The following is a 23,140-nucleotide window of genomic DNA, read 5'->3' on the forward strand; positions in this document are numbered from 1 at the left end:
TTCCGTTATGGAGATCCCACAGGAGAGAGTTCATGGTCGGATTTGCTGCATGGGAACATAGCACTTGATATACACGAGAAGAGTAACACGGCTGAACCTCCCTATAGATGTCCAGAGTGTGGAAAGTGTTTCTTTCAGCATGCGCACCTTCTAATACACAAGCGAATTCACACGGGTGAGGGCCCTTTTTCTTGTTCAGAGTGCGGGGAATGTTTCATTCAGCATGCAGACCTTCTAAAACACCAGAGAATTCACACAGATGAGGGTCCTTTTTTCTGTTTAGTGTGTGGAAAATGTTTTAGTTTTAAAGAAAAACTTCATCTACACCAGAAAACTCACACAGATGAGAGCCCCTATCCATGCTTAGATTGTGGAAAGTCTTTTACTGAGAAAGGAAAACTTATTTTGCACCGACGAAGCCACACGGGGGAGCGTCCGTTTTCCTGTTCAGTGTGCGGGAAAGGTTTTACCGAGAGAGGAAAAGTTATTAGACACCAGAAAGTTCACACGGGTGAGCGCCCTTTTGCTTGCTTAGAGTGTGGGAAATGCTTTACTGAGAAAGGAAAACTCAACATACACCAGAGAATTCACACTGGTGAGCGTCCGTATGCTTGTTTGGTGTGCGGGAGATGTTTTACCCAGAAGAGTGTACTTCTTAGACACCAGACTATTCACACCGGCGAAAATCCTTTTTCCTGTTCAGAGTGCGGAAGATGTTTCTCTAGGAAAGGAAGCTTGGTTGCACACCAGAAAATTCACACTCGGGATCGTCCTCTTATATGTTGAAAGTGTGGGAAACCCTTGAGGAAAAAAGATAATCCAATACGTTTAGTTTAATACTGTTCAGTCAGTAGAACAACTGTGTGTATAAAAATACGTTTTTAGAGGGGAACATCCTAGCAAAAGTTATACTTCAGTTATAGTTATAGTTAAAGTCTGATGGTCTAACACTGTGTAAAGATGTACATGGTGTCTATTTCAGCAGGAAAAGGGTCTGCAATTGATTAAAGTCAGGCCGGTGTTGCCCACAAAAGGGAGTCTTCTCAAGTCTGGGTATCGCTCCTGCTAAAGTACTTTTTAGTATGTGGGATGTACCTGTCCAGACCTGTATGTGGGAAGCGCCTGTCCAGGCCTGTCCAGTCTACACAGACAGTTCACCAAGCCAGACTGATGTCTGAGAGTTGGAGATTGTGAAGGATGGTGGTAGTCCCCATCTGAACAGAATAGGGTGTCTGAGTCAAGCAAGTGGCAGTATGTGAGCAGAGAAGAGGTCCAGTCGGGGACTGATGAAACAGGTCCAGTATGGCGAGTGTTGTAACAGGTCCAGTCTAGCGAGTAATGCAACAGGACCAGTAGGGAGACTGATGGAACAGGTCTAGTCGGCTTAGTGATGGAACAGGTCCAGTTGGGAAACCATGGAACAGGTCTAGTCGAGTGAGTGATGGAACAAGTTCAGTTGGGAGACTGATGGGACAGGTCCAGTTGGGAGACTAATGGAACAGGTGTGGTCGGGTGTAGTCCATTGGGGCGAGTGATGTAACAGGTCCCGTGGGGCGAGTGGTGTAACAGGCCTAGTCTGGCGAGTGATGTAACAGGTCCAGTTGGGAGACTAATGGAACAGGTCCAGTTGGGAGACTGATGGAACAGGTGTAGTCGGGTGGGCGATGGAACAAGTCCAGTTGGGAGACTGATGGAACAGGTCCAGTTGGGAGACTAATGGAACAGTTCTAGTCAGGTGAGTGATGAAACAGGTCTAGTCGGGTGAGTGATGGAACAGGTCTAGTCGGGTGAGTGATGGAACAGGTCTAATCTGGTGAGTGATGGAACGACTGATGGAACAGGTCTAGTTAGCAGAGTGATGGAACAGGTCCAGTTGGGAGACTGATGGAACAGTTCTAGTCAGGTGAGTGATGGAACAGTTCTAGTCAGGTGAGTGATGGAACAGTTCTAGTCGGGTGAGTGATGGAACAGGTCTAATCGGGTGAGTGATGGAAAGACTGATGGAACAGGTCTAGTCAGCAGAGTGAGGGAACAGGTCCAGTTGGGAGACTAATGGAACCGGTGTAATCGGTTGAGTGATGGAAAAGGTCCAGTTGGGAAACTGATGGAACAGTTCTAGTCAGGTGAGTGATGGAACAGGTCTAGTTGGGTGAGTGATGGAACAGGTCTAGTCGGGTGAGTGATGGAACAGGTCTAGTCGGGTGAGTGATGGAACAGGTCTAATCGGGTGAGTGATGGAACGGCTGATGGAACAGGTCTAGTCAGCAGAGTGATGGAACAGGTCCAGTTGGGAGACTAATGGAACAGGTGTAGTCGGTTGAGTGATGGAATGGTCCAGTTGGGAGAATGATGGAACTGGTCCAGTTAGGGGAGAGATGAAACTGGTCCAGTCTGGCGAGTGATGTAACAGGTCCAGTTGGGAGACTGATGGAGCAGGTCTAGTTGGGTGAGTGATGGAACAGGTCCATTTGGAAGACTGATGGAACAGGTTCAGTCGGGAAACTGATGGAACAGGTCCAGTCGGGTAGCTGATGGAACAGGTCTATTCAGGTAATGAGAAAATGAGGCAACTCTATCCTATGGAAGAATACACAGAGCTGTGCAACAACTAGCCAAAAGTCTGAAATACATTTGATGGATTGTTATGCTAAATAACCCCTGCGTGGGCAGAACACTGTATTACAATGATGTGTGGATGAATAAAAGTGGGCATAAAGCCCTAAACAGACTTTGCTGAATAGACTAAATCCTTGAAAAATCTCTCCATTTTTTTTAATTCTATGTTTAACAGTTTTATAGAGCAGGGGTCTCCAAACTTTCTAAACAAAGGCCCGGTTTACTGCCCTTTAGTCTCCATTCACACTACCGCAGCACGACTTGTGCACGACTTAGGGGGCGACCTGACTTCACATAATGGAAGTCAATGCAAGTCGCCTCCAGGTCGACCCCGAAGTGGTACAGGACCCTTTTTCTAAGTCGGAGCAACTTGTGTCGCTCCTATTAGAACGGCTCCTGTACTACACTATGGGAGCGTGAGGACCGCGACTTGTCAAGCTGACAAGTCGCGGTCCAAGTCGCGGTAGTGTGAATGGGGTCTTAGACTTTAGGAGGGGCCGGACTGTGGCCAGTGGCAGTAGAAAATGGTATCAGTGAAAAGAATACCGCCCGATCAATGATGCCTGTGAGAAGAGTAGTGTCCCATCTTTGGTGTCAGTGGAAGAATAGTGTCTTATCATTGGTGTCAGTAAGTGGTATAATTCTTCGTCATTGGTGTCAAGTGGGAGCAATAGTGTCCCAGGACCGGATAAAGGCAAGCAACAGGCCGCATTCAGCCCGCGAGCCGCAGTTTGAGGACCACTGTTATAGAGTATGACAATACAGAAAACAAAATAAAAAAAAAAAAAGCAAAACCCAGGTATGTCTCGTAAAGAAATAAAAAAACAACATTAGAGGACAAATCTTGAGAATGTGCCAGGATTTGGGGAGATGAATCAGTGGTGGTACGTTCCATACAGTCAATACGAGGGTGCTCTCATTGTAGAAACAAAGTATTTCCACCAACCTTCGGCACAACAGACCGGGCAGAGCCAGAATGGTACGTCTTATGTTTAAAATATATGTACTCCTGGGGTAAGAAGACAGGAAAAGCCAAAATTAAAAAAAATCTCACCCAATCCCACTGTTCAACCACAGTGAAGACGGTGGGCGAGAGGGGAAAGAAAAAATAAACCCTTAAACTCCTTTTTTGGTAAAAAAAAAATCCCAATAAGTGTAAATTGATTGGTTTGCGCAAAGGTTTTCGCGTCTACAAGCTAGGGGAAAGATCTATTTCATTTTTATTTATTTATTTATCACTAGTGATGGCGGAGATCTGCGATTTTTAGCGGGACTTCAACATTGCGGCGGACAGATCGGACCCCTAACTGACAGTTTTGACACTTTTGGGGGGAACCAGTGACATTACTACAGTAATCAGTGCTAAAAATATACACTGTCACTGACTGTACCAATGACACTGGCAGGTAAGAGGTTAACACCAGGTGCGATCAAAGGGGGTGTTTTCTAACTGTGTGGGGGATATATTTAGTGAATGAACACAGAGACCTGTGTTCCTAAATAAGAGGAAAACAGGATCCCTGTGTTCATAACTGATAGAACAGCGGTCTGCTGTGTTTACAAGAGCAGACCGCTGTTCTGTCTCCATGGGGAAAAATTGTGGGTGCCCGGCAGCTCCCCCTGTGGCGAATGGGCGGGCTCGCATGCGCGCGCCCCCACTAGCGGTCCCGCGAAGCGATGTCCAGTTACGTCGTTTCGCAGGACGGAGCCGACCTGCCGCAGTATATGTACTGCTGGCGGTAAAAAAGCCAGTAAATTGATACACTCAGGTGTAAATGGAGCCTGAGCGTTTGGGTGAAGCTACAGAGCAAGAAAGACCAGGAGGACCTGGAAAAAAAGAAAAAGTAGTTTCATCGGGTGGGAATGCAGAGACAGGAAGTGATGTAAGGTAGAGACAGGAAGTGATGTAAGAGTACAAACAGGAAGTTCCGGGTGAGAGGTGAGTTGGAAGGAAGTAGAGAGGAGACATTGCTAGAACTGGCAGCAGAGGAGGTAATAAGATATTATTTTATATTTACACCCAGTAATCCCTCCCCCCGTCATGTTTCGTCCTCTTCCTCCATAGTCAATGTGACGTCTTTTATCTCCAGCAGATGCTATTACGTCCAAATAAAGACATGGATATAATATGTGCTTCGACCATTATAACCTATGTTTCGAGGCATTTATCCTTTTTCATGAAGCAAATTTTGAACCATCGGGCACTGGGCGATTTGAATCGTGGGCGGAATCGCTGATATTCCGCCCTCTATTCCAAATCGCAGCAACTCGCAGGACGTGTGTGCGATGCCATTACTTCTCAAGGGCATCCCAATCGTGTGACAATTGTGCCACTATTGTCACGAGATAAATCCCGCTAAAATTGCGGCAAATCGCACGACGCTGTCGCTCGAAAGAAGCTCCTGCTCAGTTGCGATTTGCCGCCATTGCAGTGCAATTTATCGCGGCGCGATTGGGGTGCCATTAAGAAGTAATGGCATTGCACACGCGTCCCGCGATTTGGAATCGCGGGCAGAATCGCAGCAGTTCTACCCGTGATTCAAATCGCCCGGGTGTGAATGGAGCCTTAGCTATTATTAGTAAGTGTCTAGGGAAGTGTACATTTCAGATATAATATGAGACCCTTCACCTTGCACCCTCACTTTAACCCCTTCAGCCCCGGAAGGTTTTAGCCTCTTCATGACCAGGCCACGCGCGGTCGTGCAACTCTGTACACAAATAAAATTGATGTCCTCTTTTCCCCACAAATAGAGCTTTCTTTTGATGGTATTTGATCACCTCTACGGCGTTTATTTAAAAAAAAACAAATAATTTTGAAATAAAAAAAACAATATTTTTGACTTTCTGCTATAAAACATATCCCATTAAAAAAAGTAAAAAAATCGAATTTCTTCATCAATTTAGGCCAATATGAGGTCCCAGAAGACTGCGGGACCATTTAAAAAGTGCAGCCTGACTCGCGCATGCGAAAGTAGGAAATCGGCTTTGAAGCTAGAAGGCTTCACTGCCGGTTTCCCCTACCTAAGATGCCCGGCGCCTGCACCTGAAGCAAGTTGATGAATAGGCTCCGTTGCCAATATCACTGGATCCCTGGATAGGTACGTGTCCTTATTTTAAAAGTCAGCTCTTCTGGGAAGGCTGTCCACAAGGTTTAGGAGTGTGTCTATGGGAATGTTTGACCATTCATGACCTAATTAAGCCACACCCAACGAGTTTCATTGTATAGGTGACTTCATCAGGTGGAGAATTGTTGTTGTTGCCTTTTCTCGTTCTTCATCTGACTGGTTGCTCTGTCATGTGATCCCGAATATCAATCACACTGTATATGCCCGAGACCTCTATTGTCTATCGGTGGAGTTGAGCTGCCATGGTAGCAATTTAATAAACAAGTATTCTCTTTAATCCATGATATATCAAGTAACACTTCCTTTTAAAGCCTAATCAGAGACTCTGTGTTTTTTCTCAGTTAGATGGAGAAGAGAAAGGTCAGATTAATATTTGTCTATGGTCAGAGTCAGAACTCTGGAGGAACTCTCTGCAAACATTATTCATCCCAGTATAGTCCAGATAATTCCTAGTTTTCTTTCCTAGAAAACAGCATCTTATAGAGATCTCATGACAATCTCAATAAAGATGGACAAAGATCCAACCCATGTGACCCATGAGAGGATATTGAACCTCACCCTGGAGATCATCTACCTGCTGACTGGAGAGGTGAGGAGGATTCTGGGAGGTCATGTGGCATGAGACGTATCTCTTAATTTTAACACAGAACTGACTGGAGAAATTAGGAGGATCCTAGAGGATCTGTGATGAACATTTTTTCTGTATCTGTTTCTGCAGGGTTATAAAGTAGTGAAAAAAACATCTGAGGCGCCAATTCCACCCAACAGCTGTCATCACAGAACATCCCCCATCACAGTGCCTCCACCTCACTGCATGACAACAGAGGTAACCAGTGCCAAGAAGATTCTAGAAGTCACCAACAAGATCATTGATCTGCTGACGGGAGAGGTGAGTGGTGCCCGTGGGGGGTTCTTTACTGTTAGGGCTACAAGATTGTGGAATTCTCTACCACAAGAGGTGGTTTCTGCGGGAAGTATGGTGGCTTTCAAAAGACTCTTAGACGTACATCTCAAGGAACAGAACATTCAGGGGTATGAGAAATGATTACGGCCACACACACCTACACAGGTTGAGCTGGATGGACTATTGTCTTTATTCAACCTCACCTACAATGTAACTATGCTGGGAATTCTGGGACATTGTCCAGTAACAGACAAGGGATGTGTCTGGATGGTGACTGTATCATTGTGTGTGTCAGGTTCCTATAAGGTGTCAGGATGTCACAGTCTATTTCTCCATGGAGGAGTGGGAGTATTTAGAAGGACACAAGGATCTCTACAAGGACGTCATGATGGAGAATCAGCCGCCCCTCACATCACCGGGTAAGAGGAGACTTTATTGTAAAGGAGAGAGCAGTACGGAGGGTCCACCTAGATCCCCCATCATCTGATAAACACATAGAAACAATGTATTCAGTCAGTATGTGTGTTTCCTACAGATGGATCCAGTAATGGGAACCCACCAGAGAGATGTCCCCGTCCTCTGTATTCCCGGGACTCCACACAGGAAGATCACACCATCCCTCACCATCATCAGGTAGGTGGGACTGAGCATGCAAACCTAAAAAGTTATTGTAATCTCTCGATTTGTTCTACAAATTAATTCTATCATCTTTGGGGCTTAGGGTGTAAATCTGGGGGATATCAAAGTTGAGCATAAAGAGGAAGAAGAAGAGACGTTGGTGAGTGGAGATCAGCAGTCTATGGAGGAGGGGGAGATGATTTTAAAAAGTAAACAGGAGGAATCTTCTCTACATATAGACACAGGTAAGTAATAAACAAAAGCTGCAGAACATTGTTTTCTTTGCACTTATATGAGTATAAAGTATGTGTATTTAAGTAAGTTGTGGGTTAATAAAAAACAAATGTCCATCAAGTACACTTCACATAAAAGTCTACCAGAGAAAAGACTACATGAAGGGCACATCTCCATTCCTCAATATAACGTCATGTTCCCAACAAATGAGGAGGAGATACTGTACACCATATGAAAGGTCCATCTCCATTCCTCAATATAACGTCATGTTCCCAACAAATGAGGAGGAGATACTGTACACCATATGAAAGGTCCATCTTCATTCCTCAATATAACGTCATGTTCCCAACAAATGAGGAGGAGATACTGTACACCATATGAAAGGTCCATCTCCATTCCTCAATATAACGTCATGTACCCAACAAATGGGGTGGAGATACTGTACACCATATGAAAGGTCCATCTCCATTCCTCAATATAACGTCATGTACACAACCAGGGCCGGAGTGGGACTCATTTTCAGCCCTGGAGTTTCATGACTTAGACCGGCCCACTTTAGTTCATGACTGACTATATTAAAATAATGTAATTAAAACCTCAGAATATAAGTTTGCAAAGGTGCACTGTTCTCTACGGCCTTGTAATTCATTGTATTTTTCAAAAAATATTTCCAATTCAGTGCAATGCAGTAGCCTAAGGCCTCTTTCACGTGGCCGCTCCGTTTTTTTTGTCCGCTGAGGCACTTTTTTTTTTTTTTTTTTACGGGCACGGATGACACTTGTGTCATCCAGTCCGTATGTCCGCATATCATCCCATCCGTTTGCGGATGATATACGGACATAATGTATGTCTATGGGCATTGCGGATGTCAGCGGATGTCAGTGGATGACCCCGCTGACATCCAATTTTGCGTCCTTTCCGTTTTTTAAACGGAAAAAAAATAGGGTTCTGTTCCAAAAAACGGAACAGAACTGAAAGGAGGAAAATCGGATGTCAGCGGTGTCATCCACTGACATCCGCTGACATCCGCAATCCCATAGACATACATTATGTCCGTATATCATCCGCAAAAAAATAGGATGATTTACGGACATGCGGAACGCCCGTGTAAAAGAGCCCTAAGTTTTGCTTCACAGTGAAGATTTATTAGAACAGTAAATAGCAGGACACTATCAGAATCTATTTTCTTTAAGAATTCGTATTCATAAATATCCAAACATTGAAATCAAGAAAAAAAATCTAACAAAAACAAATATATTAAACTTGTTTGAGATGGTTAGAGGCTGTGGACATGGTACAGGGGGGAGATGGTTAGAGGCTGTGGACATGGTACAGGGGGAGATGGTTAGAGGCTGTGGACATGGTACAGGGAGAGATTGTTAGAGGCTGTGGACATGGTACAGGGGGAGATGGTTAGAGGCTGTGGACATGGTACAGGGGGAGATGGTTAGAGGCTGTGGACATGGTACAGGGGGAGATGGTTAGAGGCTGTGGACATGGTACAGGGGGAGATGTTAGAGGCTGTGGACATGGTACAGGGGGAGATTTTTAGAGGCTGCGGACATGGTACAGGGAGAGATTGTTAGAGGCTGTGGACATGGTACAGGAGGAGATGGTTAGAGGCTGTGGACATGGTACAGGGGGAGATGGTTAGAGGCTGTGGACATGGTACAGGGAGAGATTGTTAGAGGCTGTGGACATGGTACAGGGGGAGATGGTTAGAGGCTGTGGACATGGTACAGGGGGAGATGGTTAGAGGCTGTGGACATGGTACAGGGGGAGATGTTAGAGGCTGTGGACATGGTACAGGGGGGGAGATGGTTAGAGGCTGTGGACATGGTGCAGGGAGAGATTGTTAGAGGCTGTGGACATGGTACAGGGGGAGATGGTTAGAGGCTGTGGACATGGTACAGGGAGAGATTGTTAGAGGCTGTGGACATGGTACAGGGGGAGATGGTTAGAGGCTGTGGACATGGTACAGGGGGAGATGGTCAGAGGCTGTGGACATGGTGCAGGGAGAGATTGTTAGAGGCTGTGGACATGGTACAGGGGGAGATGGTTAGAGGCTGTGGACATGGTACAGGGGGAGATGTTAGAGGCTGTGGACATGGTACAGGGAGAGATTGTTAGAGGCTGTGGACATGGTACAGGGGGAGATGGTTAGAGGCTGTGGACATGGTACAGGGAGAGATTGTTAGAGGCTGTGGACATGGTACAGGGGGAGATGGTTAGAGGCTGTGGACATGGTGCAGGGAGAGATTGTTAGAGGCTGTGGACATGGTACAGGGGGAGATGGTTAGAGGCTGTGGACATGGTACAGGGAGAGATGGTTAGAGGCTGTGGACATGGTACAGGGGGAGATGGTTAGAGGCTGTGGACATGGTACAGGGGGAGATGGTTAGAGGCTGTGGACATGGTGCAAGGAGAGATTGTTAGAGGCTGTGGACATGGTACAGGGAGAGATGGTTAGAGGCTGTGGACATGGTACAGGGAGAGATTGTTAGAGGCTGTGGACATGGTACAGGGAGAGATTGTTAGAGGCTGTGGACATGGTACAGGGAGAGATTGTTAGAGGCTGTGGACATGGTACAGGGGGAGATGGTTAGAGGCTGTGGACATGGTACAGGGAGAGATTGTTAGAGGCTGTGGACATGGTACAGGGGGAGATGGTTAGAGGCTGTGGACATGGTACAGGGGAAGATGGTTAGAGGCTGTGGACATGGTACAGGGGGAGATGTTAGAGGCTGTGGACATGGTACAGGGGGGGAGATGGTTAGAGGCTGTGGACATGGTGCAGGGAGAGATTGTTAGAGGCTGTGGACATGGTACAGGGGGAGATGGTTAGAGGCTGTGGACATGGTACAGGGAGAGATTGTTAGAGGCTGTGGACATGGTACAGGGGGAGATGGTTAGAGGCTGTGGACATGGTACAGGGGGAGATGGTTAGAGGCTGTGGACATGGTACAGGGGGAGATGGTTAGAGGCTGTGGACATGGTACAGGGAGAGATGGTTAGAGGCTGTGGACATGGTACAGGGGGAGATGGTTAGAGGCTGTGGACATGGTGCAGGGAGAGATTGTTAGAGGCTGTGGACATGGTACAGGGGGAGATGGTTAGAGGCTGTGGACATGGTACAGGGGGAGATGGTTAGAGGCTGTGGACATGGTACAGGGAGAGATGGTTAGAGGCTGTGGACATGGTACAGGGAGAGATTGTTAGAGGCTGTGGACATGGTACAGGGAGAGATTGTTAGAGGCTGTGGACATGGTACAGGGAGAGATTGTTAGAGGCTGTGGACATGGTACAGGGAGAGATTGTTAGAGGCTGTGGACATGGTACAGGGAGAGATTGTTAGAGGCTGTGGACATGGTACAGGGAGAGATTGTTAGAGGCTGTGGACATGGTACAGGGAGAGATTGTTAGAGGCTGTGGACATGGTACAGGGAGAGATTGTTAGAGGCTGTGGACATGGTACAGGGGGAGATGGTTAGAGGCTGTGGACATGGTACAGGGGGAGATGGTTAGAGGCTGTGGACATGGTACAGGGGGAGATGGTTAGAGGCTGTGGACATGGTACAGGGGGAGATGGTTAGAGGCTGTGGACATGGTACAGGGGGAGATGGTTAGAGGCTGTGGACATGGTACAGGGGGAGATTGTTAGAGGCTGTGGACATGGTACAGGGGGAGATGGTTAGAGGCTGTGGACATGGTACAGGGGGGAGATGTTAGAGGCTGTGGACATGGTACAGGGGGAGATGGTTAGAGGCTGTGGACATGGTACAGAGGGAGATGGTTAGAGGCTGTGGACATGGTACAGGGGTGAGATGTTAGAGGCTGTGGACATGGTACAGGGGGAGATGGTTAGAGGCTGTGGACATGGTACAGGGGGAGATGGTTAGAGGCTGTGGACATGGTACAGGGGGGAGATGTTAGAGGCTGTGGACATGGTACAGGGGGGAGATACTGAAAATACAAAGCAAAAAAGGGCGCACCAGCCTAGCGCATTATCCTTGGCAAGTTTATTTGGATAAAATTGTTTAAAATCAAATACTCACAAACAAACAAGAAGTTTCAGGCACATCAATTCCATACACCTGCCTCCTACCAGAGGATCAACGTCTTTACTGGAAGCAGAGGGCTGACGCGTTTCGAGGCTGTGCCTCTTCCTCAGAGCCTGGAGGCCATGGTCAAGACCATAGTTTAAATATAGTATATAGGGCCAGGCCTCCACATGACCCCTGGGAGATGTGGGAGGAGATATCGCCCAAATGGGCGTTGCTAAACAGCCATTTACCCAAAAGCTATTGCAAGTCACAAGTGTAGTTACATTTACATTTTAGTTGGCAAAGCCCCACGTGACCATTTGTTCCATTGGTGAGCTATCCAAAACACTTCCCAGCTCATCGTGGACTCCATTTCACATAAGAATAATAATCATAATCATATAAAATAATAATAGTAATATAAGAATAATAACTGATATGGTGGACTGACCTGTACGTGTCGTGGTCCTGAACCAAGTAGGGCATCGAGCTGGGACCATCGTGTTGGTTGATAGTCCACTAACTCATACTGGGCATATTGGGCATATTCCCTGGTGGTCCAATGGTGTTCACTGTAAGATAGGTTGCCAGGATATTTGGGATGGTAAAATATGGCAGCAGGGTGGCGGTGGAACGCACGCCGCTCACCCCGGAACTAGCGTGCGCACCACCGCATAGCGTCACTTCCGCCCATCTAGGTCGTGACAGCTTCCGGTTTCCATATACGTGGGCGGCGGGACAGCGGTGGAACGCACGCCGCTCGACCCGGAACTGGCGTGCGCATCACCGCGTAACGTCACTTCCGCCCATCCAAACCACAACAACCTCCGTCCTCAGCAAGCCGTTCCTATGGAGACCGCAAAGGGGAGGACACAAGTATGCCCCGCTGATGTGATATATATATATATACACACCGGACCACGTCCAGGGGCACTAAATTAAGATGCACCATACGGAGTCGACTCTGGTGGGAGTTGATTGGGGCACCCACCAAGTTTGGAAAAAATGGTCGCACATATTTAAAATAGCAGTGAAATATTGTACATCAGATAAAACAACCCAAACCAATAAAATTATTATAATTGACATTAACACTAATAGTATTAATGATGGGTACCTGTGTACTAATAATGTAACTTGCTAAGCCTGAATGAGAATCACATGTATAAAGGAATAAATCAATGGATAAAAGATTATTCAATTTTCAATTAAATTATATAACTGTGAATAAGTATATACACATATATAAAAAATTAATTAATTACTTAAAAAAATTTATACATACCATGCACATATAAATAAACATGTATATACAGACACCTATATATACATGCCGAACCATAATGATTCATTATATAAAATCCATATTAAAACTATCTAAAAATATATATGTTTACATATAGTGTGACTCGTTAGATATGGCATGTGGAGCTTCGGACACCAATTTGCGCGTGCCATACCTCCTCTATAAACATACCTTGGAGAGCTTGAAAAACTAAACTCGGTAAGCCAAATGCAAAAAACTATAGGTGTGGGACCTATACTAAGGAACTATACGCTTCAAAATAGATTGAGGGGAAGGAAAGGAAAAAGGGAAAGGGAGGATGGTGTAGCAAGCAGTGTGTGTATATGTGCGTGCATAGGCTACGCTCACACATATCCACACAATTGAGGAGACGGGGAGGGGGGAGGGGCACACACATGCACATACGTCAGCCTGAACATATACACCAGCGTGTGCGTGTAGACCCCAAAAAGAAAATAGAGAGTGGTGTGGTACTAAGATGGGCCATAGAAGGAACAATGGTAGCTGCAGCGGATGTCGGGGGGACAGAGACACATACGGAAGGGGGGAGAAAACAAGAATGCACTGCGGAAACTACAGTACACTCTGGATTTCAAGATCTTCATTCAAACCCCCAGGGGCCATAGACCCTAGGGTGAAGATCCAGTAAGACTCCCTTCTGCACAGCCTCTGGAATCTAGCCCCCTCGTCAGGGTCCTTAGCTATTTGCTCAATGCCAAAGACCCGTAGGCCCGTTGGATCCCCATTATGGTGCTGCTCAAAGTGGCGAGGTATGGAGTAGCTGTTGCGGTCCTTAACTCCAGCCTTCGTTTTCCTGTTCAATATGCTGCACTTATGTTCACTGAACCTTACTCTAAGGGGCCGTATAGTGCGGCCTACATAGAGTAGGTTACAAGGGCAGACTATACCGTAAACTACGTAGTTGGTGCCGCAATTGATAAACTGCTTGATGTTCCTACTGCGGCCATCCAGCCCGAGGACCTCACTCTTTCTATGCCACATATATGAACAGGTTCCACAATTCCTCACTCCACACCTAAAACTGCCCTTTTGATCAAACACAGTAAACCACGGGTTATTCGGGATGATATCACCGCACTCCTTAATTTTCCTGACTTTACTGGGGGCAATCTGACTCCTAAGGTCCCTAGGTTTTCTAAAGACCACCTCTGGGGCCGGGGGGAGGAGAGAGCCCAGGACTGGATCTTGTTTCAAAATGTTCCAATTGCGTTTCAGGGTCCGCTGTATGTTAAAGGCTTTGTTGTTATAAATAGTACTAAACCTGGTGATCCTAGTTCCTGATGACTTAGCACGCGGCTTCTTGGGCCTGACCACCCGACATGTGTTCGTGGCTTGGATACCGCCGACATTGGTCCCTTCTCCCTCATAGTGTTGTAAGTATTTGTTGAAGGCCTCGTCAATAAGACAAGCCTGATATCCCTTTTCCAAAAATCTATTTTTCAGTACCTGGCCCTGCTCTTCATAATCCGTGACCAAAGTGCATGTTCTTTGTAGTCTGCAGAATTGGCCGAAAGGGACATTTCTAATCCACCTCGGGTGGTGATTACTCTCCGCGTGGAGGTAGGAGTTCCCTCCACTCGGTTTGAAGTGTGTTTTAGAAATTATGCCCCCTTCCTGAGTAGCTCGCAGTTCAAGGTCCAGGAACACCAGATGGTTATCACTTACAACATGGGTGAAGGATATCTCAAAAGGGTTGCTGCTGCAATGTGAGATAAACCCATCCAACTCCTCACTAGTACCGTCCCAGATGATCAATATGTCATCAATATATCTGGAATACAAGGCCAGATGGACTCTATAGGGGTTATTATTCCAGATATACTGATCCTCCCAGTACCCCATAAACAAATTGGCATAGCTTGGGGCAAATCGAGCTCCCATAGCTGTGCCTCTGGTTTGTCTATAGTATTCATCCAAATATACGAAGTAATTGTGATTCAATGTATATTCTATACAATCAACCAAAAACTTCGCTTGGGAAGGGTGAAGATTACTGGTTTTTAAATAATACTCGACTGCTGCGACACCAAAGTCATGTCTAATTGACGTGTACAAGGATGATACATCTAGTGATACCCATTTATAATGTCTCAGCCATTGTATAGGTGCCAGGATATCAAGCATGTGTCCTGAATCTCTGACGTATGACGGTAATGCCATCACTATATCTTGTAGGAAAGAGTCGATGTAGCTACCCAAGTTACTTGTCAAGCTGTCAATGCCAGCTATAATCGGTCTACCCGGGGGGTTGATCTCATTTTTATGTATCTTGGGAATATGGTAAAAGTGTGGGGTTCTGGGATGCGGGACATACAGGAAGTGATATTCACTCTTCGAGATGATGTTTTTGGACAGTGCGTCGTCGAGAAGGACCTTGAGCGACCTTTTATAGTCGCACAAAGGATCCTTTCGGAGCTTTTCATACGTTAATTCATCACCTAATAGCCTGAAGGCTTCTGCTAAGTAAGCCGACCTATCCTGTATTACCAGGCTCCCCCCCTTATCAGCCTGCCTAATAATGACATCATCCCTGCCCTTCAATTCTTTAATCACATCACCCATAGTAAGACCTTCCTGGGTCAGGATATTGCGCTTAGAATTGGACTTGGTGTAGTCCTTTCTAGTACATAATTGTCTAAGCTCCCCAAGGACTACCTCATAAAAGACGGGAATGAAATTACCCTTAGCCCAGTGGGGAAAAAACGTTGACTTGGGCCTAAAATTGGTATGGATGATGTCCCCACCACTCTCAGATGTGGGAAGGTCTATCATAAAATCCTCGCACCCCCCTTCCTGAAATAGGTCCTCCAGAATAATTAAAGCTTCATCATCTGTCATGCGTTTCTTAGGGGACTGGGTTGGTGCTATAGTCATTTCATTGCTACAGGGTTCCACCGTATCCTTTTTCATAGCGTAATACCTTTGGATTGTTAGTCCACGAATGAACCTATTCAGGTCTACAAAGAGGTTGAAGAGGTTAGGCTGGCTGTCTGGCGCAAAGTTCAGCCCCTTTCGTAACAAGTCTAGTTCAGTCTCCGAAAAAACCGAAGCAGACAGGTTATAGATCTTAATGGTCGACCTGCCAGCCATCACCTTCTTCCTCCCCTGGGCCTTCTTTCCTCCCCTCGTACCTCTCTTTCTCTTTCCCTTTGTTCCATCTTTCTCTGGGACTGTCTTATAGGGAGCGAGTTTTGATATTTCGCTGCTGTGGGCGTGAATCCCCCCACAGCTCCTCTCCCTAAAAAACGGGAATCTGGCTGCTGGTCCCCAACTGGTAAGTGGCTAGACTGGCATGCAGGACCAGGTCTATCACTGGTGTCTACCCAATTGACCTCCGAACCACCAAGGGGAGGCTCTGTGACCGTGCGATCAGAGACACCTCTATTTTCACAAGGGGCTGGGTCTGATGTGTTCTCCATAGTGCTCCTTTGGGGGGCCTGTTTACTGGACCTGTCACTGCCAACTTCTCTAATATCATTAGGGTGGCCATATCCCCTATTATAGACATTATTATGCTGTTGGTAGTGGCGTTTGTTCTTTTTCTTTTTCCTCTGGGATCTATTGGGCCTAAAGTGATTCACATTTTCACCTTCTCTGAGATCGTTAACAGGGGCCTTACTAGTAAATGAATCCCTTCTCCAGTTCAACTCTCTCCCCTCCTGATAGTCAAGTCTATCCCTCTCAAATTTTCCTGATTTGCGACTAATTAGGTCTGTTTCGAAATTGACAATCTGGTCATTTACTTTGCCATCCCAACTACTAAAGGATGGTAAATCTACAAAGGAGGCCAGTTCTTCTTGTGTGTTTTTCAGATCCTCACGGATATTATCCAGATTCCTCTTCCTTTGTGCCACAATAGATTCGAGGAGGATTTTATTGCACTCCCTCAGCTTATTGAGCCAATTGGTTTGTAGGTCCTCATCTAACCAGAAGCAAGTCTTAGTAAGTCTGAGGCCTCTAGGAATCCTATTAACCTCAAGGTACTTTTCTAATAGTAAGATGTCCCACCACTGTGTCATTTCCTTCTCCAAGGAATGTTTAAGTTTATAAAACAAGGACACCATAGTGTCTTCTCTGTCCACAACCGCTGGAGCTTCTTTATTCACCGTACTAGGTGCATGCTGCTTTTCGTAGGAATCTATGCTATTACTGAAACCTCTAGCTAAGGATTGCCTCCTGAGTTCCCTTTCTTCCATAGAAAGGACCATCTTGTAGAGTCCTTTTTTGCAACACAGCCGATCCAATGAATCACTAGAGGGCCTAATCCTCAGCTGCAGGAATCCCACTTGTATGTATTCCAAAAAAGATAAGTGCTGGACAGCACTCCCTTTTCCTGCGCTCGGAACCTGGTCCTCAGGCTGTTACAATCCTGGAACTCGTACTGGTATTAGGCATCCATGATGGCTAGGCTTTGCTGCCCCTTACGACCAGGGTGGTCGACCAGACACTGAAAATACAAAGCAAAAAAGGGCGCACCAGCCTAGCGCATTATCCTTGGCAAGTTTATTTGGATAAAATTGTTTAAAATCAAATACTCACAAACAAACAAGAAGTTTCAGGCACATCAATTCCATACACCTGCCTCCTACCAGAGGATCAACGTCTTTACTGGAAGCAGAGGGCTGACGCGTTTCGAGGCTGTGCCTCTTCCTCAGAGCCTGGAGGCCATGGTCAAGACCATAGTTTAAATATAGTATATAGGGCCAGGCCTCCACATGACCCCTGGGAGATGTGGGAGGAGATATCGCCCAAATGGGCGTTGCTAAACAGCCATTTACCCAAAAGCTATTGCAAGTCACAAGTGTAGTTACATTTACATTTTAGTTGGCAAAGCCCCACGTGACCATTTGTTCCATTGGTGAGCTATCCAAAACACTTCCCAGCTCATCGTGGACTCCATTTCACATAAGAATAATAATCATAATCATATAAAATAATAATAGTAATATAAGAATAATAACTGATATGGTGGACTGACCTGTACGTGTCGTGGTCCTGAACCAAGTAGGGCATCGAGCTGGGACCATCGTGTTGGTTGATAGTCCACTAACTCATACTGGGCATATTGGGCATATTCCCTGGTGGTCCAATGGTGTTCACTGTAAGATAGGTTGCCAGGATATTTGGGATGGTAAAATATGGCAGCAGGGTGGCGGTGGAACGCACGCCGCTCACCCCGGAACTAGCGTGCGCACCACCGCATAGCGTCACTTCCGCCCATCTAGGTCGTGACAGCTTCCGGTTTCCATATACGTGGGCGGCGGGACAGCGGTGGAACGCACGCCGCTCGACCCGGAACTGGCGTGCGCATCACCGCGTAACGTCACTTCCGCCCATCCAAACCACAACAACCTCCGTCCTCAGCAAGCCGTTCCTATGGAGACCGCAAAGGGGAGGACACAAGTATGCCCCGCTGATGTGATATATATATATATACACACCGGACCACGTCCAGGGGCACTAAATTAAGATGCACCATACGGAGTCGACTCTGGTGGGAGTTGATTGGGGCACCCACCAAGTTTGGAAAAAATGGTCGCACATGTCGCAGTGCATTCTTGTTTTCTCCCCCCTTCCGTATGTGTCTCTGTCCCCCCGACATCCGCTGCAGCTACCATTGTTCCTTCTATGGCCCATCTTAGTACCACACCACTCTCTATTTTCTTTTTGGGGTCTACACGCACACGCTGGTGTATATGTTCAGGCTGACGTATGTGCATGTGTGTGCCCCTCCCCCCTCCCCGTCTCCTCAATTGTGTGGATATGTGTGAGCGTAGCCTATGCACGCACATATACACACACTGCTTGCTACACCATCCTCCCTTTCCCTTTTTCCTTTCCTTCCCCTCAATCTATTTTGAAGCGTATAGTTCCTTAGTATAGGTCCCACACCTATAGTTTTTTGCATTTGGCTTACCGAGTTTAGTTTTTCAAGCTCTCCAAGGTATGTTTATAGAGGAGGTATGGCACGCGCAAATTGGTGTCCGAAGCTCCACATGCCATATCTAACGAGTCACACTATATGTAAACATATATATTTTTAGATAGTTTTAATATGGATTTTATATAATGAATCATTATGGTTCGGCATGTATATATAGGTGTCTGTATATACATGTTTATTTATATGTGCATGGTATGTATAAATTTTTTTAAGTAATTAATTAATTTTTTATATATGTGTATATACTTATTCACAGTTATATAATTTAATTGAAAATTGAATAATCTTTTATCCATTGATTTATTCCTTTATACATGTGATTCTCATTCAGGCTTAGCAAGTTACATTATTAGTACACAGGTACCCATCATTAATACTATTAGTGTTAATGTCAATTATAATAATTTTATTGGTTTGGGTTGTTTTATCTGATGTACAATATTTCACTGCTATTTTAAATATGTGCGACCATTTTTTCCAAACTTGGTGGGTGCCCCAATCAACTCCCACCAGAGTCGACTCCGTATGGTGCATCTTAATTTAGTGCCCCTGGACGTGGTCCGGTGTGTATATATATATATATCACATCAGCGGGGCATACTTGTGTCCTCCCCTTTGCGGTCTCCATAGGAACGGCTTGCTGAGGACGGAGGTTGTTGTGGTTTGGATGGGCGGAAGTGACGTTACGCGGTGATGCGCACGCCAGTTCCGGGTCGAGCGGCGTGCGTTCCACCGCTGTCCCGCCGCCCACGTATATGGAAACCGGAAGCTGTCACGACCTAGATGGGCGGAAGTGACGCTATGCGGTGGTGCGCACGCTAGTTCCGGGGTGAGCGGCGTGCGTTCCACCGCCACCCTGCTGCCATATTTTACCATCCCAAATATCCTGGCAACCTATCTTACAGTGAACACCATTGGACCACCAGGGAATATGCCCAATATGCCCAGTATGAGTTAGTGGACTATCAACCAACACGATGGTCCCAGCTCGATGCCCTACTTGGTTCAGGACCACGACACGTACAGGTCAGTCCACCATATCAGTTATTATTCTTATATTACTATTATTATTTTATATGATTATGATTATTATTCTTATGTGAAATGGAGTCCACGATGAGCTGGGAAGTGTTTTGGATAGCTCACCAATGGAACAAATGGTCACGTGGGGCTTTGCCAACTAAAATGTAAATGTAACTACACTTGTGACTTGCAATAGCTTTTGGGTAAATGGCTGTTTAGCAACGCCCATTTGGGCGATATCTCCTCCCACATCTCCCAGGGGTCATGTGGAGGCCTGGCCCTATATACTATATTTAAACTATGGTCTTGACCATGGCCTCCAGGCTCTGAGGAAGAGGCACAGCCTCGAAACGCGTCAGCCCTCTGCTTCCAGTAAAGACGTTGATCCTCTGGTAGGAGGCAGGTGTATGGAATTGATGTGCCTGAAACTTCTTGTTTGTTTGTGAGTATTTGATTTTAAACAATTTTATCCAAATAAACTTGCCAAGGATAATGCGCTAGGCTGGTGCGCCCTTTTTTGCTTTGTATTTTCAGTGTCTGGTCGACCACCCTGGTCGTAAGGGGCAGCAAAGCCTAGCCATCATGGATGCCTAATACCAGTACGAGTTCCAGGATTGTAACAGCCTGAGGACCAGGTTCCGAGCGCAGGAAAAGGGAGTGCTGTCCAGCACTTATCTTTTTTGGAATACAGGGGGGAGATGGTTAGAGGCTGTGGACATGGTACAGGGGGGAGATGTTAGAGGCTGTGGACATGGTACAGGGAGAGATTGTTAGAGGCTGTGGACATGGTACAGGGGGAGATGGTTAGAGGCTGTGGACATGGTACAGGGAGAGATGGTTAGAGGCTGTGGACATGGTACAGGGGGAGATGGTTAGAGGCTGTGGACATGGTACAGGGGGAGATGTTAGAGGCTGTGGACATGGTACAGGGAGAGATTGTTAGAGGCTGTGGACATGGTACAGGGAGAGATTGTTAGAGGCTGTGGACATGGTACAGGGGGAGATGGTTAGAGGCTGTGGACATGGTGCAGGGAGAGATTGTTAGAGGCTGTGGACATGGTACAGGGGGAGATGGTTAGAGGCTGTGGACATGGTACAGGGAGAGATGGTTAGAGGCTGTGGACATGGTACAGGGGGAGATGGTTAGAGGCTGTGGACATGGTACAGGGGGAGATGGTTAGAGGCTGTGGACATGGTGCAGGGAGAGATTGTTAGAGGCTGTGGACATGGTACAGGGGGAGATGGTTAGAGGCTGTGGACATGGTACAGGGAGAGATTGTTAGAGGCTGTGGACATGGTACAGGGAGAGATTGTTAGAGGCTGTGGACATGGTACAGGGAGAGATTGTTAGAGGCTGTGGACATGGTACAGGGGGAGATGGTTAGAGGCTGTGGACATGGTACAGGGGGAGATGGTTAGAGGCTGTGGACATGGTACAGGGGGAGATGGTTAGAGGCTGTGGACATGGTACAGGGGGAGATGGTTAGAGGCTGTGGACATGGTGCAGGGAGAGATTGTTAGAGGCTGTGGACATGGTACAGGGAGAGATTGTTAGAGGCTGTGGACATGGTACAGGGAGAGATTGTTAGAGGCTGTGGACATGGTACAGGGGGAGATGGTTAGAGGCTGTGGACATGGTACAGGGGGGAGATGTTAGAGGCTGTGGACATGGTACAGGGGGAGATGGTCAGAGGCTGCGGACATGGAACAGGGGGAGATTGTTAGAGGCTGCGGACTTGGTACAGGGAGAGATGGTTAGAGGCTGTGGACATGGTACAGGGGGAGATGGTTAGAGGCTGTGGACATGGTACAGGGGGGAGATGTTAGAGGCTGTGGACATGGTACAGGGAGAGATTGTTAGAGGCTGTGGACATGGTACAGGGGGAGATTGTTAGAGGCTGTGGACATGGTACAGGGGGAGATGGTTAGAGGCTGTGGACATGGTACAGGGGGGAGATGTTAGAGGCTGTGGACATGGTACAGGGAGAGATTGTTAGAGGCTGTGGACATGGTACAGGAGGAGATGGTTAGAGGCTGTGGACATGGTACAGGGGGAGATGGTCAGAGGCTGCGGACATGGAACAGGGGGAGATTGTTAGAGGCTGCGGACTTGGTACAGGGAGAGATTGTTAGAGGCTGCGGACATGGTACAGGGGGAGATGGTTAGAGGCTGTGGACATGGTACAGGGGGGAGATGTTAGAGGCTGTGGACATGGTACAGGGAGAGATTGTTAGAGGCTGTGGACATGGTACAGGGAGAGATTGTTAGAGGCTGTGGACATGGTACAGGGAGAGATTGTTAGAGGCTGTGGACATGGTACAGGGGGAGATGGTTAGAGGCTGTGGACATGGTACAGGGGGTAGATGTTAGAGGCTGTGGACATGGTACAGGAGGAGATGGTTAGAGGCTGTGGACATGGTACAGGAGGAGATGGTTAGAGGCTGTGGACATGGTACAGGGGGGAGATGGTTAGAGGCTGTGGACATGGTACAGGGGGAGATTTTTAGAGGCTGCGGACATGGTACAGGGGGAGATGGTTAGAGGCTGTGGACATGGTACAGGGGGAGATGGTTAGAGGCTGTGGACATGGTACAGGGGGGAGATGGTTAGAGGCTGTGGACATGGTACAGGGGGAGATTTTTAGAGGCTGCGGACATGGTACAGGGGGAGATGGTTAGAGGCTGTGGACATGGTACAGGGGGAGATGGTTAGAGGCTGTGGACATGGTACAGGGGGGAGATGTTAGAGGCTGTGGACATGGTACAGGGGGAGATGGTTAGAGGCTGTGGACATGGTACAGGGGGAGATGGTTAGAGGCTGTGGACATGGTACAGGGGTGAGATGTTAGAGGCTGTGGACATGGTACAGGGGGAGATGGTTAGAGGCTGTGGACATGGTACAGGGGGGAGATGTTAGAGGCTGTGGACATGGTACAGGGAGAGATTGTTAGAGGCTGTGGACATGGTACAGGGGGAGATTGTTAGAGGCTGTGGACATGGTACAGGGGGAGATGGTTAGAGGCTGTGGACATGGTGCAGGGAGAGATTGTTAGAGGCTGTGGACATGGTACAGGGGGAGATGGTTAGAGGCTGTGGACATGGTACAGGGAGAGATTGTTAGAGGCTGTGGACATGGTACAGGGAGAGATTGTTAGAGGCTGTGGACATGGTACAGGGAGAGATTGTTAGAGGCTGTGGACATGGTACAGGGGGAGATGGTTAGAGGCTGTGGACATGGTACAGGGGGAGATGGTTAGAGGCTGTGGACATGGTACAGGGGGAGATGGTTAGAGGCTGTGGACATGG

General features: G+C 47.0%; 2 protein-coding genes and 1 long non-coding RNA gene across 11 annotated transcripts in view; all 3 read left to right on the forward strand.

Annotated features, from left to right (window-relative positions):
• LOC309564402 (uncharacterized protein) overlaps positions 1-23,140 on the forward strand; it is an 880,901-nt gene that overhangs the window by 794,917 nt on the left and 62,844 nt on the right.
• Positions 1-23,140, forward strand: part of LOC309563418 (uncharacterized protein) — a gene marked incomplete at its 5' end in the record, with an annotated part of 91,787 nt that overhangs the window by 36,347 nt on the left and 32,300 nt on the right. The window contains one exon of the mRNA XM_082267815.1: positions 108-781. Coding sequence (XP_082123941.1) covers positions 108-781 — 674 coding nt within the window. The remainder of the gene's footprint in view (positions 1-107; positions 782-23,140) is intronic.
• Positions 1,339-2,537, forward strand: LOC309563018. Of its 9 annotated transcripts, none has more exons than XR_014225672.1 (5): positions 1,339-1,399; positions 1,596-1,803; positions 1,842-1,971; positions 2,088-2,217; positions 2,256-2,330. It is a non-coding gene; the product is annotated as an uncharacterized lncRNA (long non-coding RNA). The 9 variants fall into 9 exon arrangements; XR_014225673.1 differs by lacking the exons at positions 1,339-1,399; positions 2,256-2,330 and adding exons at positions 2,010-2,061; positions 2,411-2,537 and having other exon boundaries at positions 1,568-1,803; positions 2,140-2,165; XR_014225674.1 differs by lacking the exon at positions 1,339-1,399 and adding an exon at positions 2,411-2,537 and having other exon boundaries at positions 1,568-1,803; positions 2,256-2,307.

This window comes from Pelophylax lessonae (genome assembly GCF_965119305.1).
Source record: "Pelophylax lessonae genome assembly, chromosome: 9".
NCBI classification, from domain to species: Eukaryota; Metazoa; Chordata; class Amphibia; order Anura; family Ranidae; genus Pelophylax; species Pelophylax lessonae.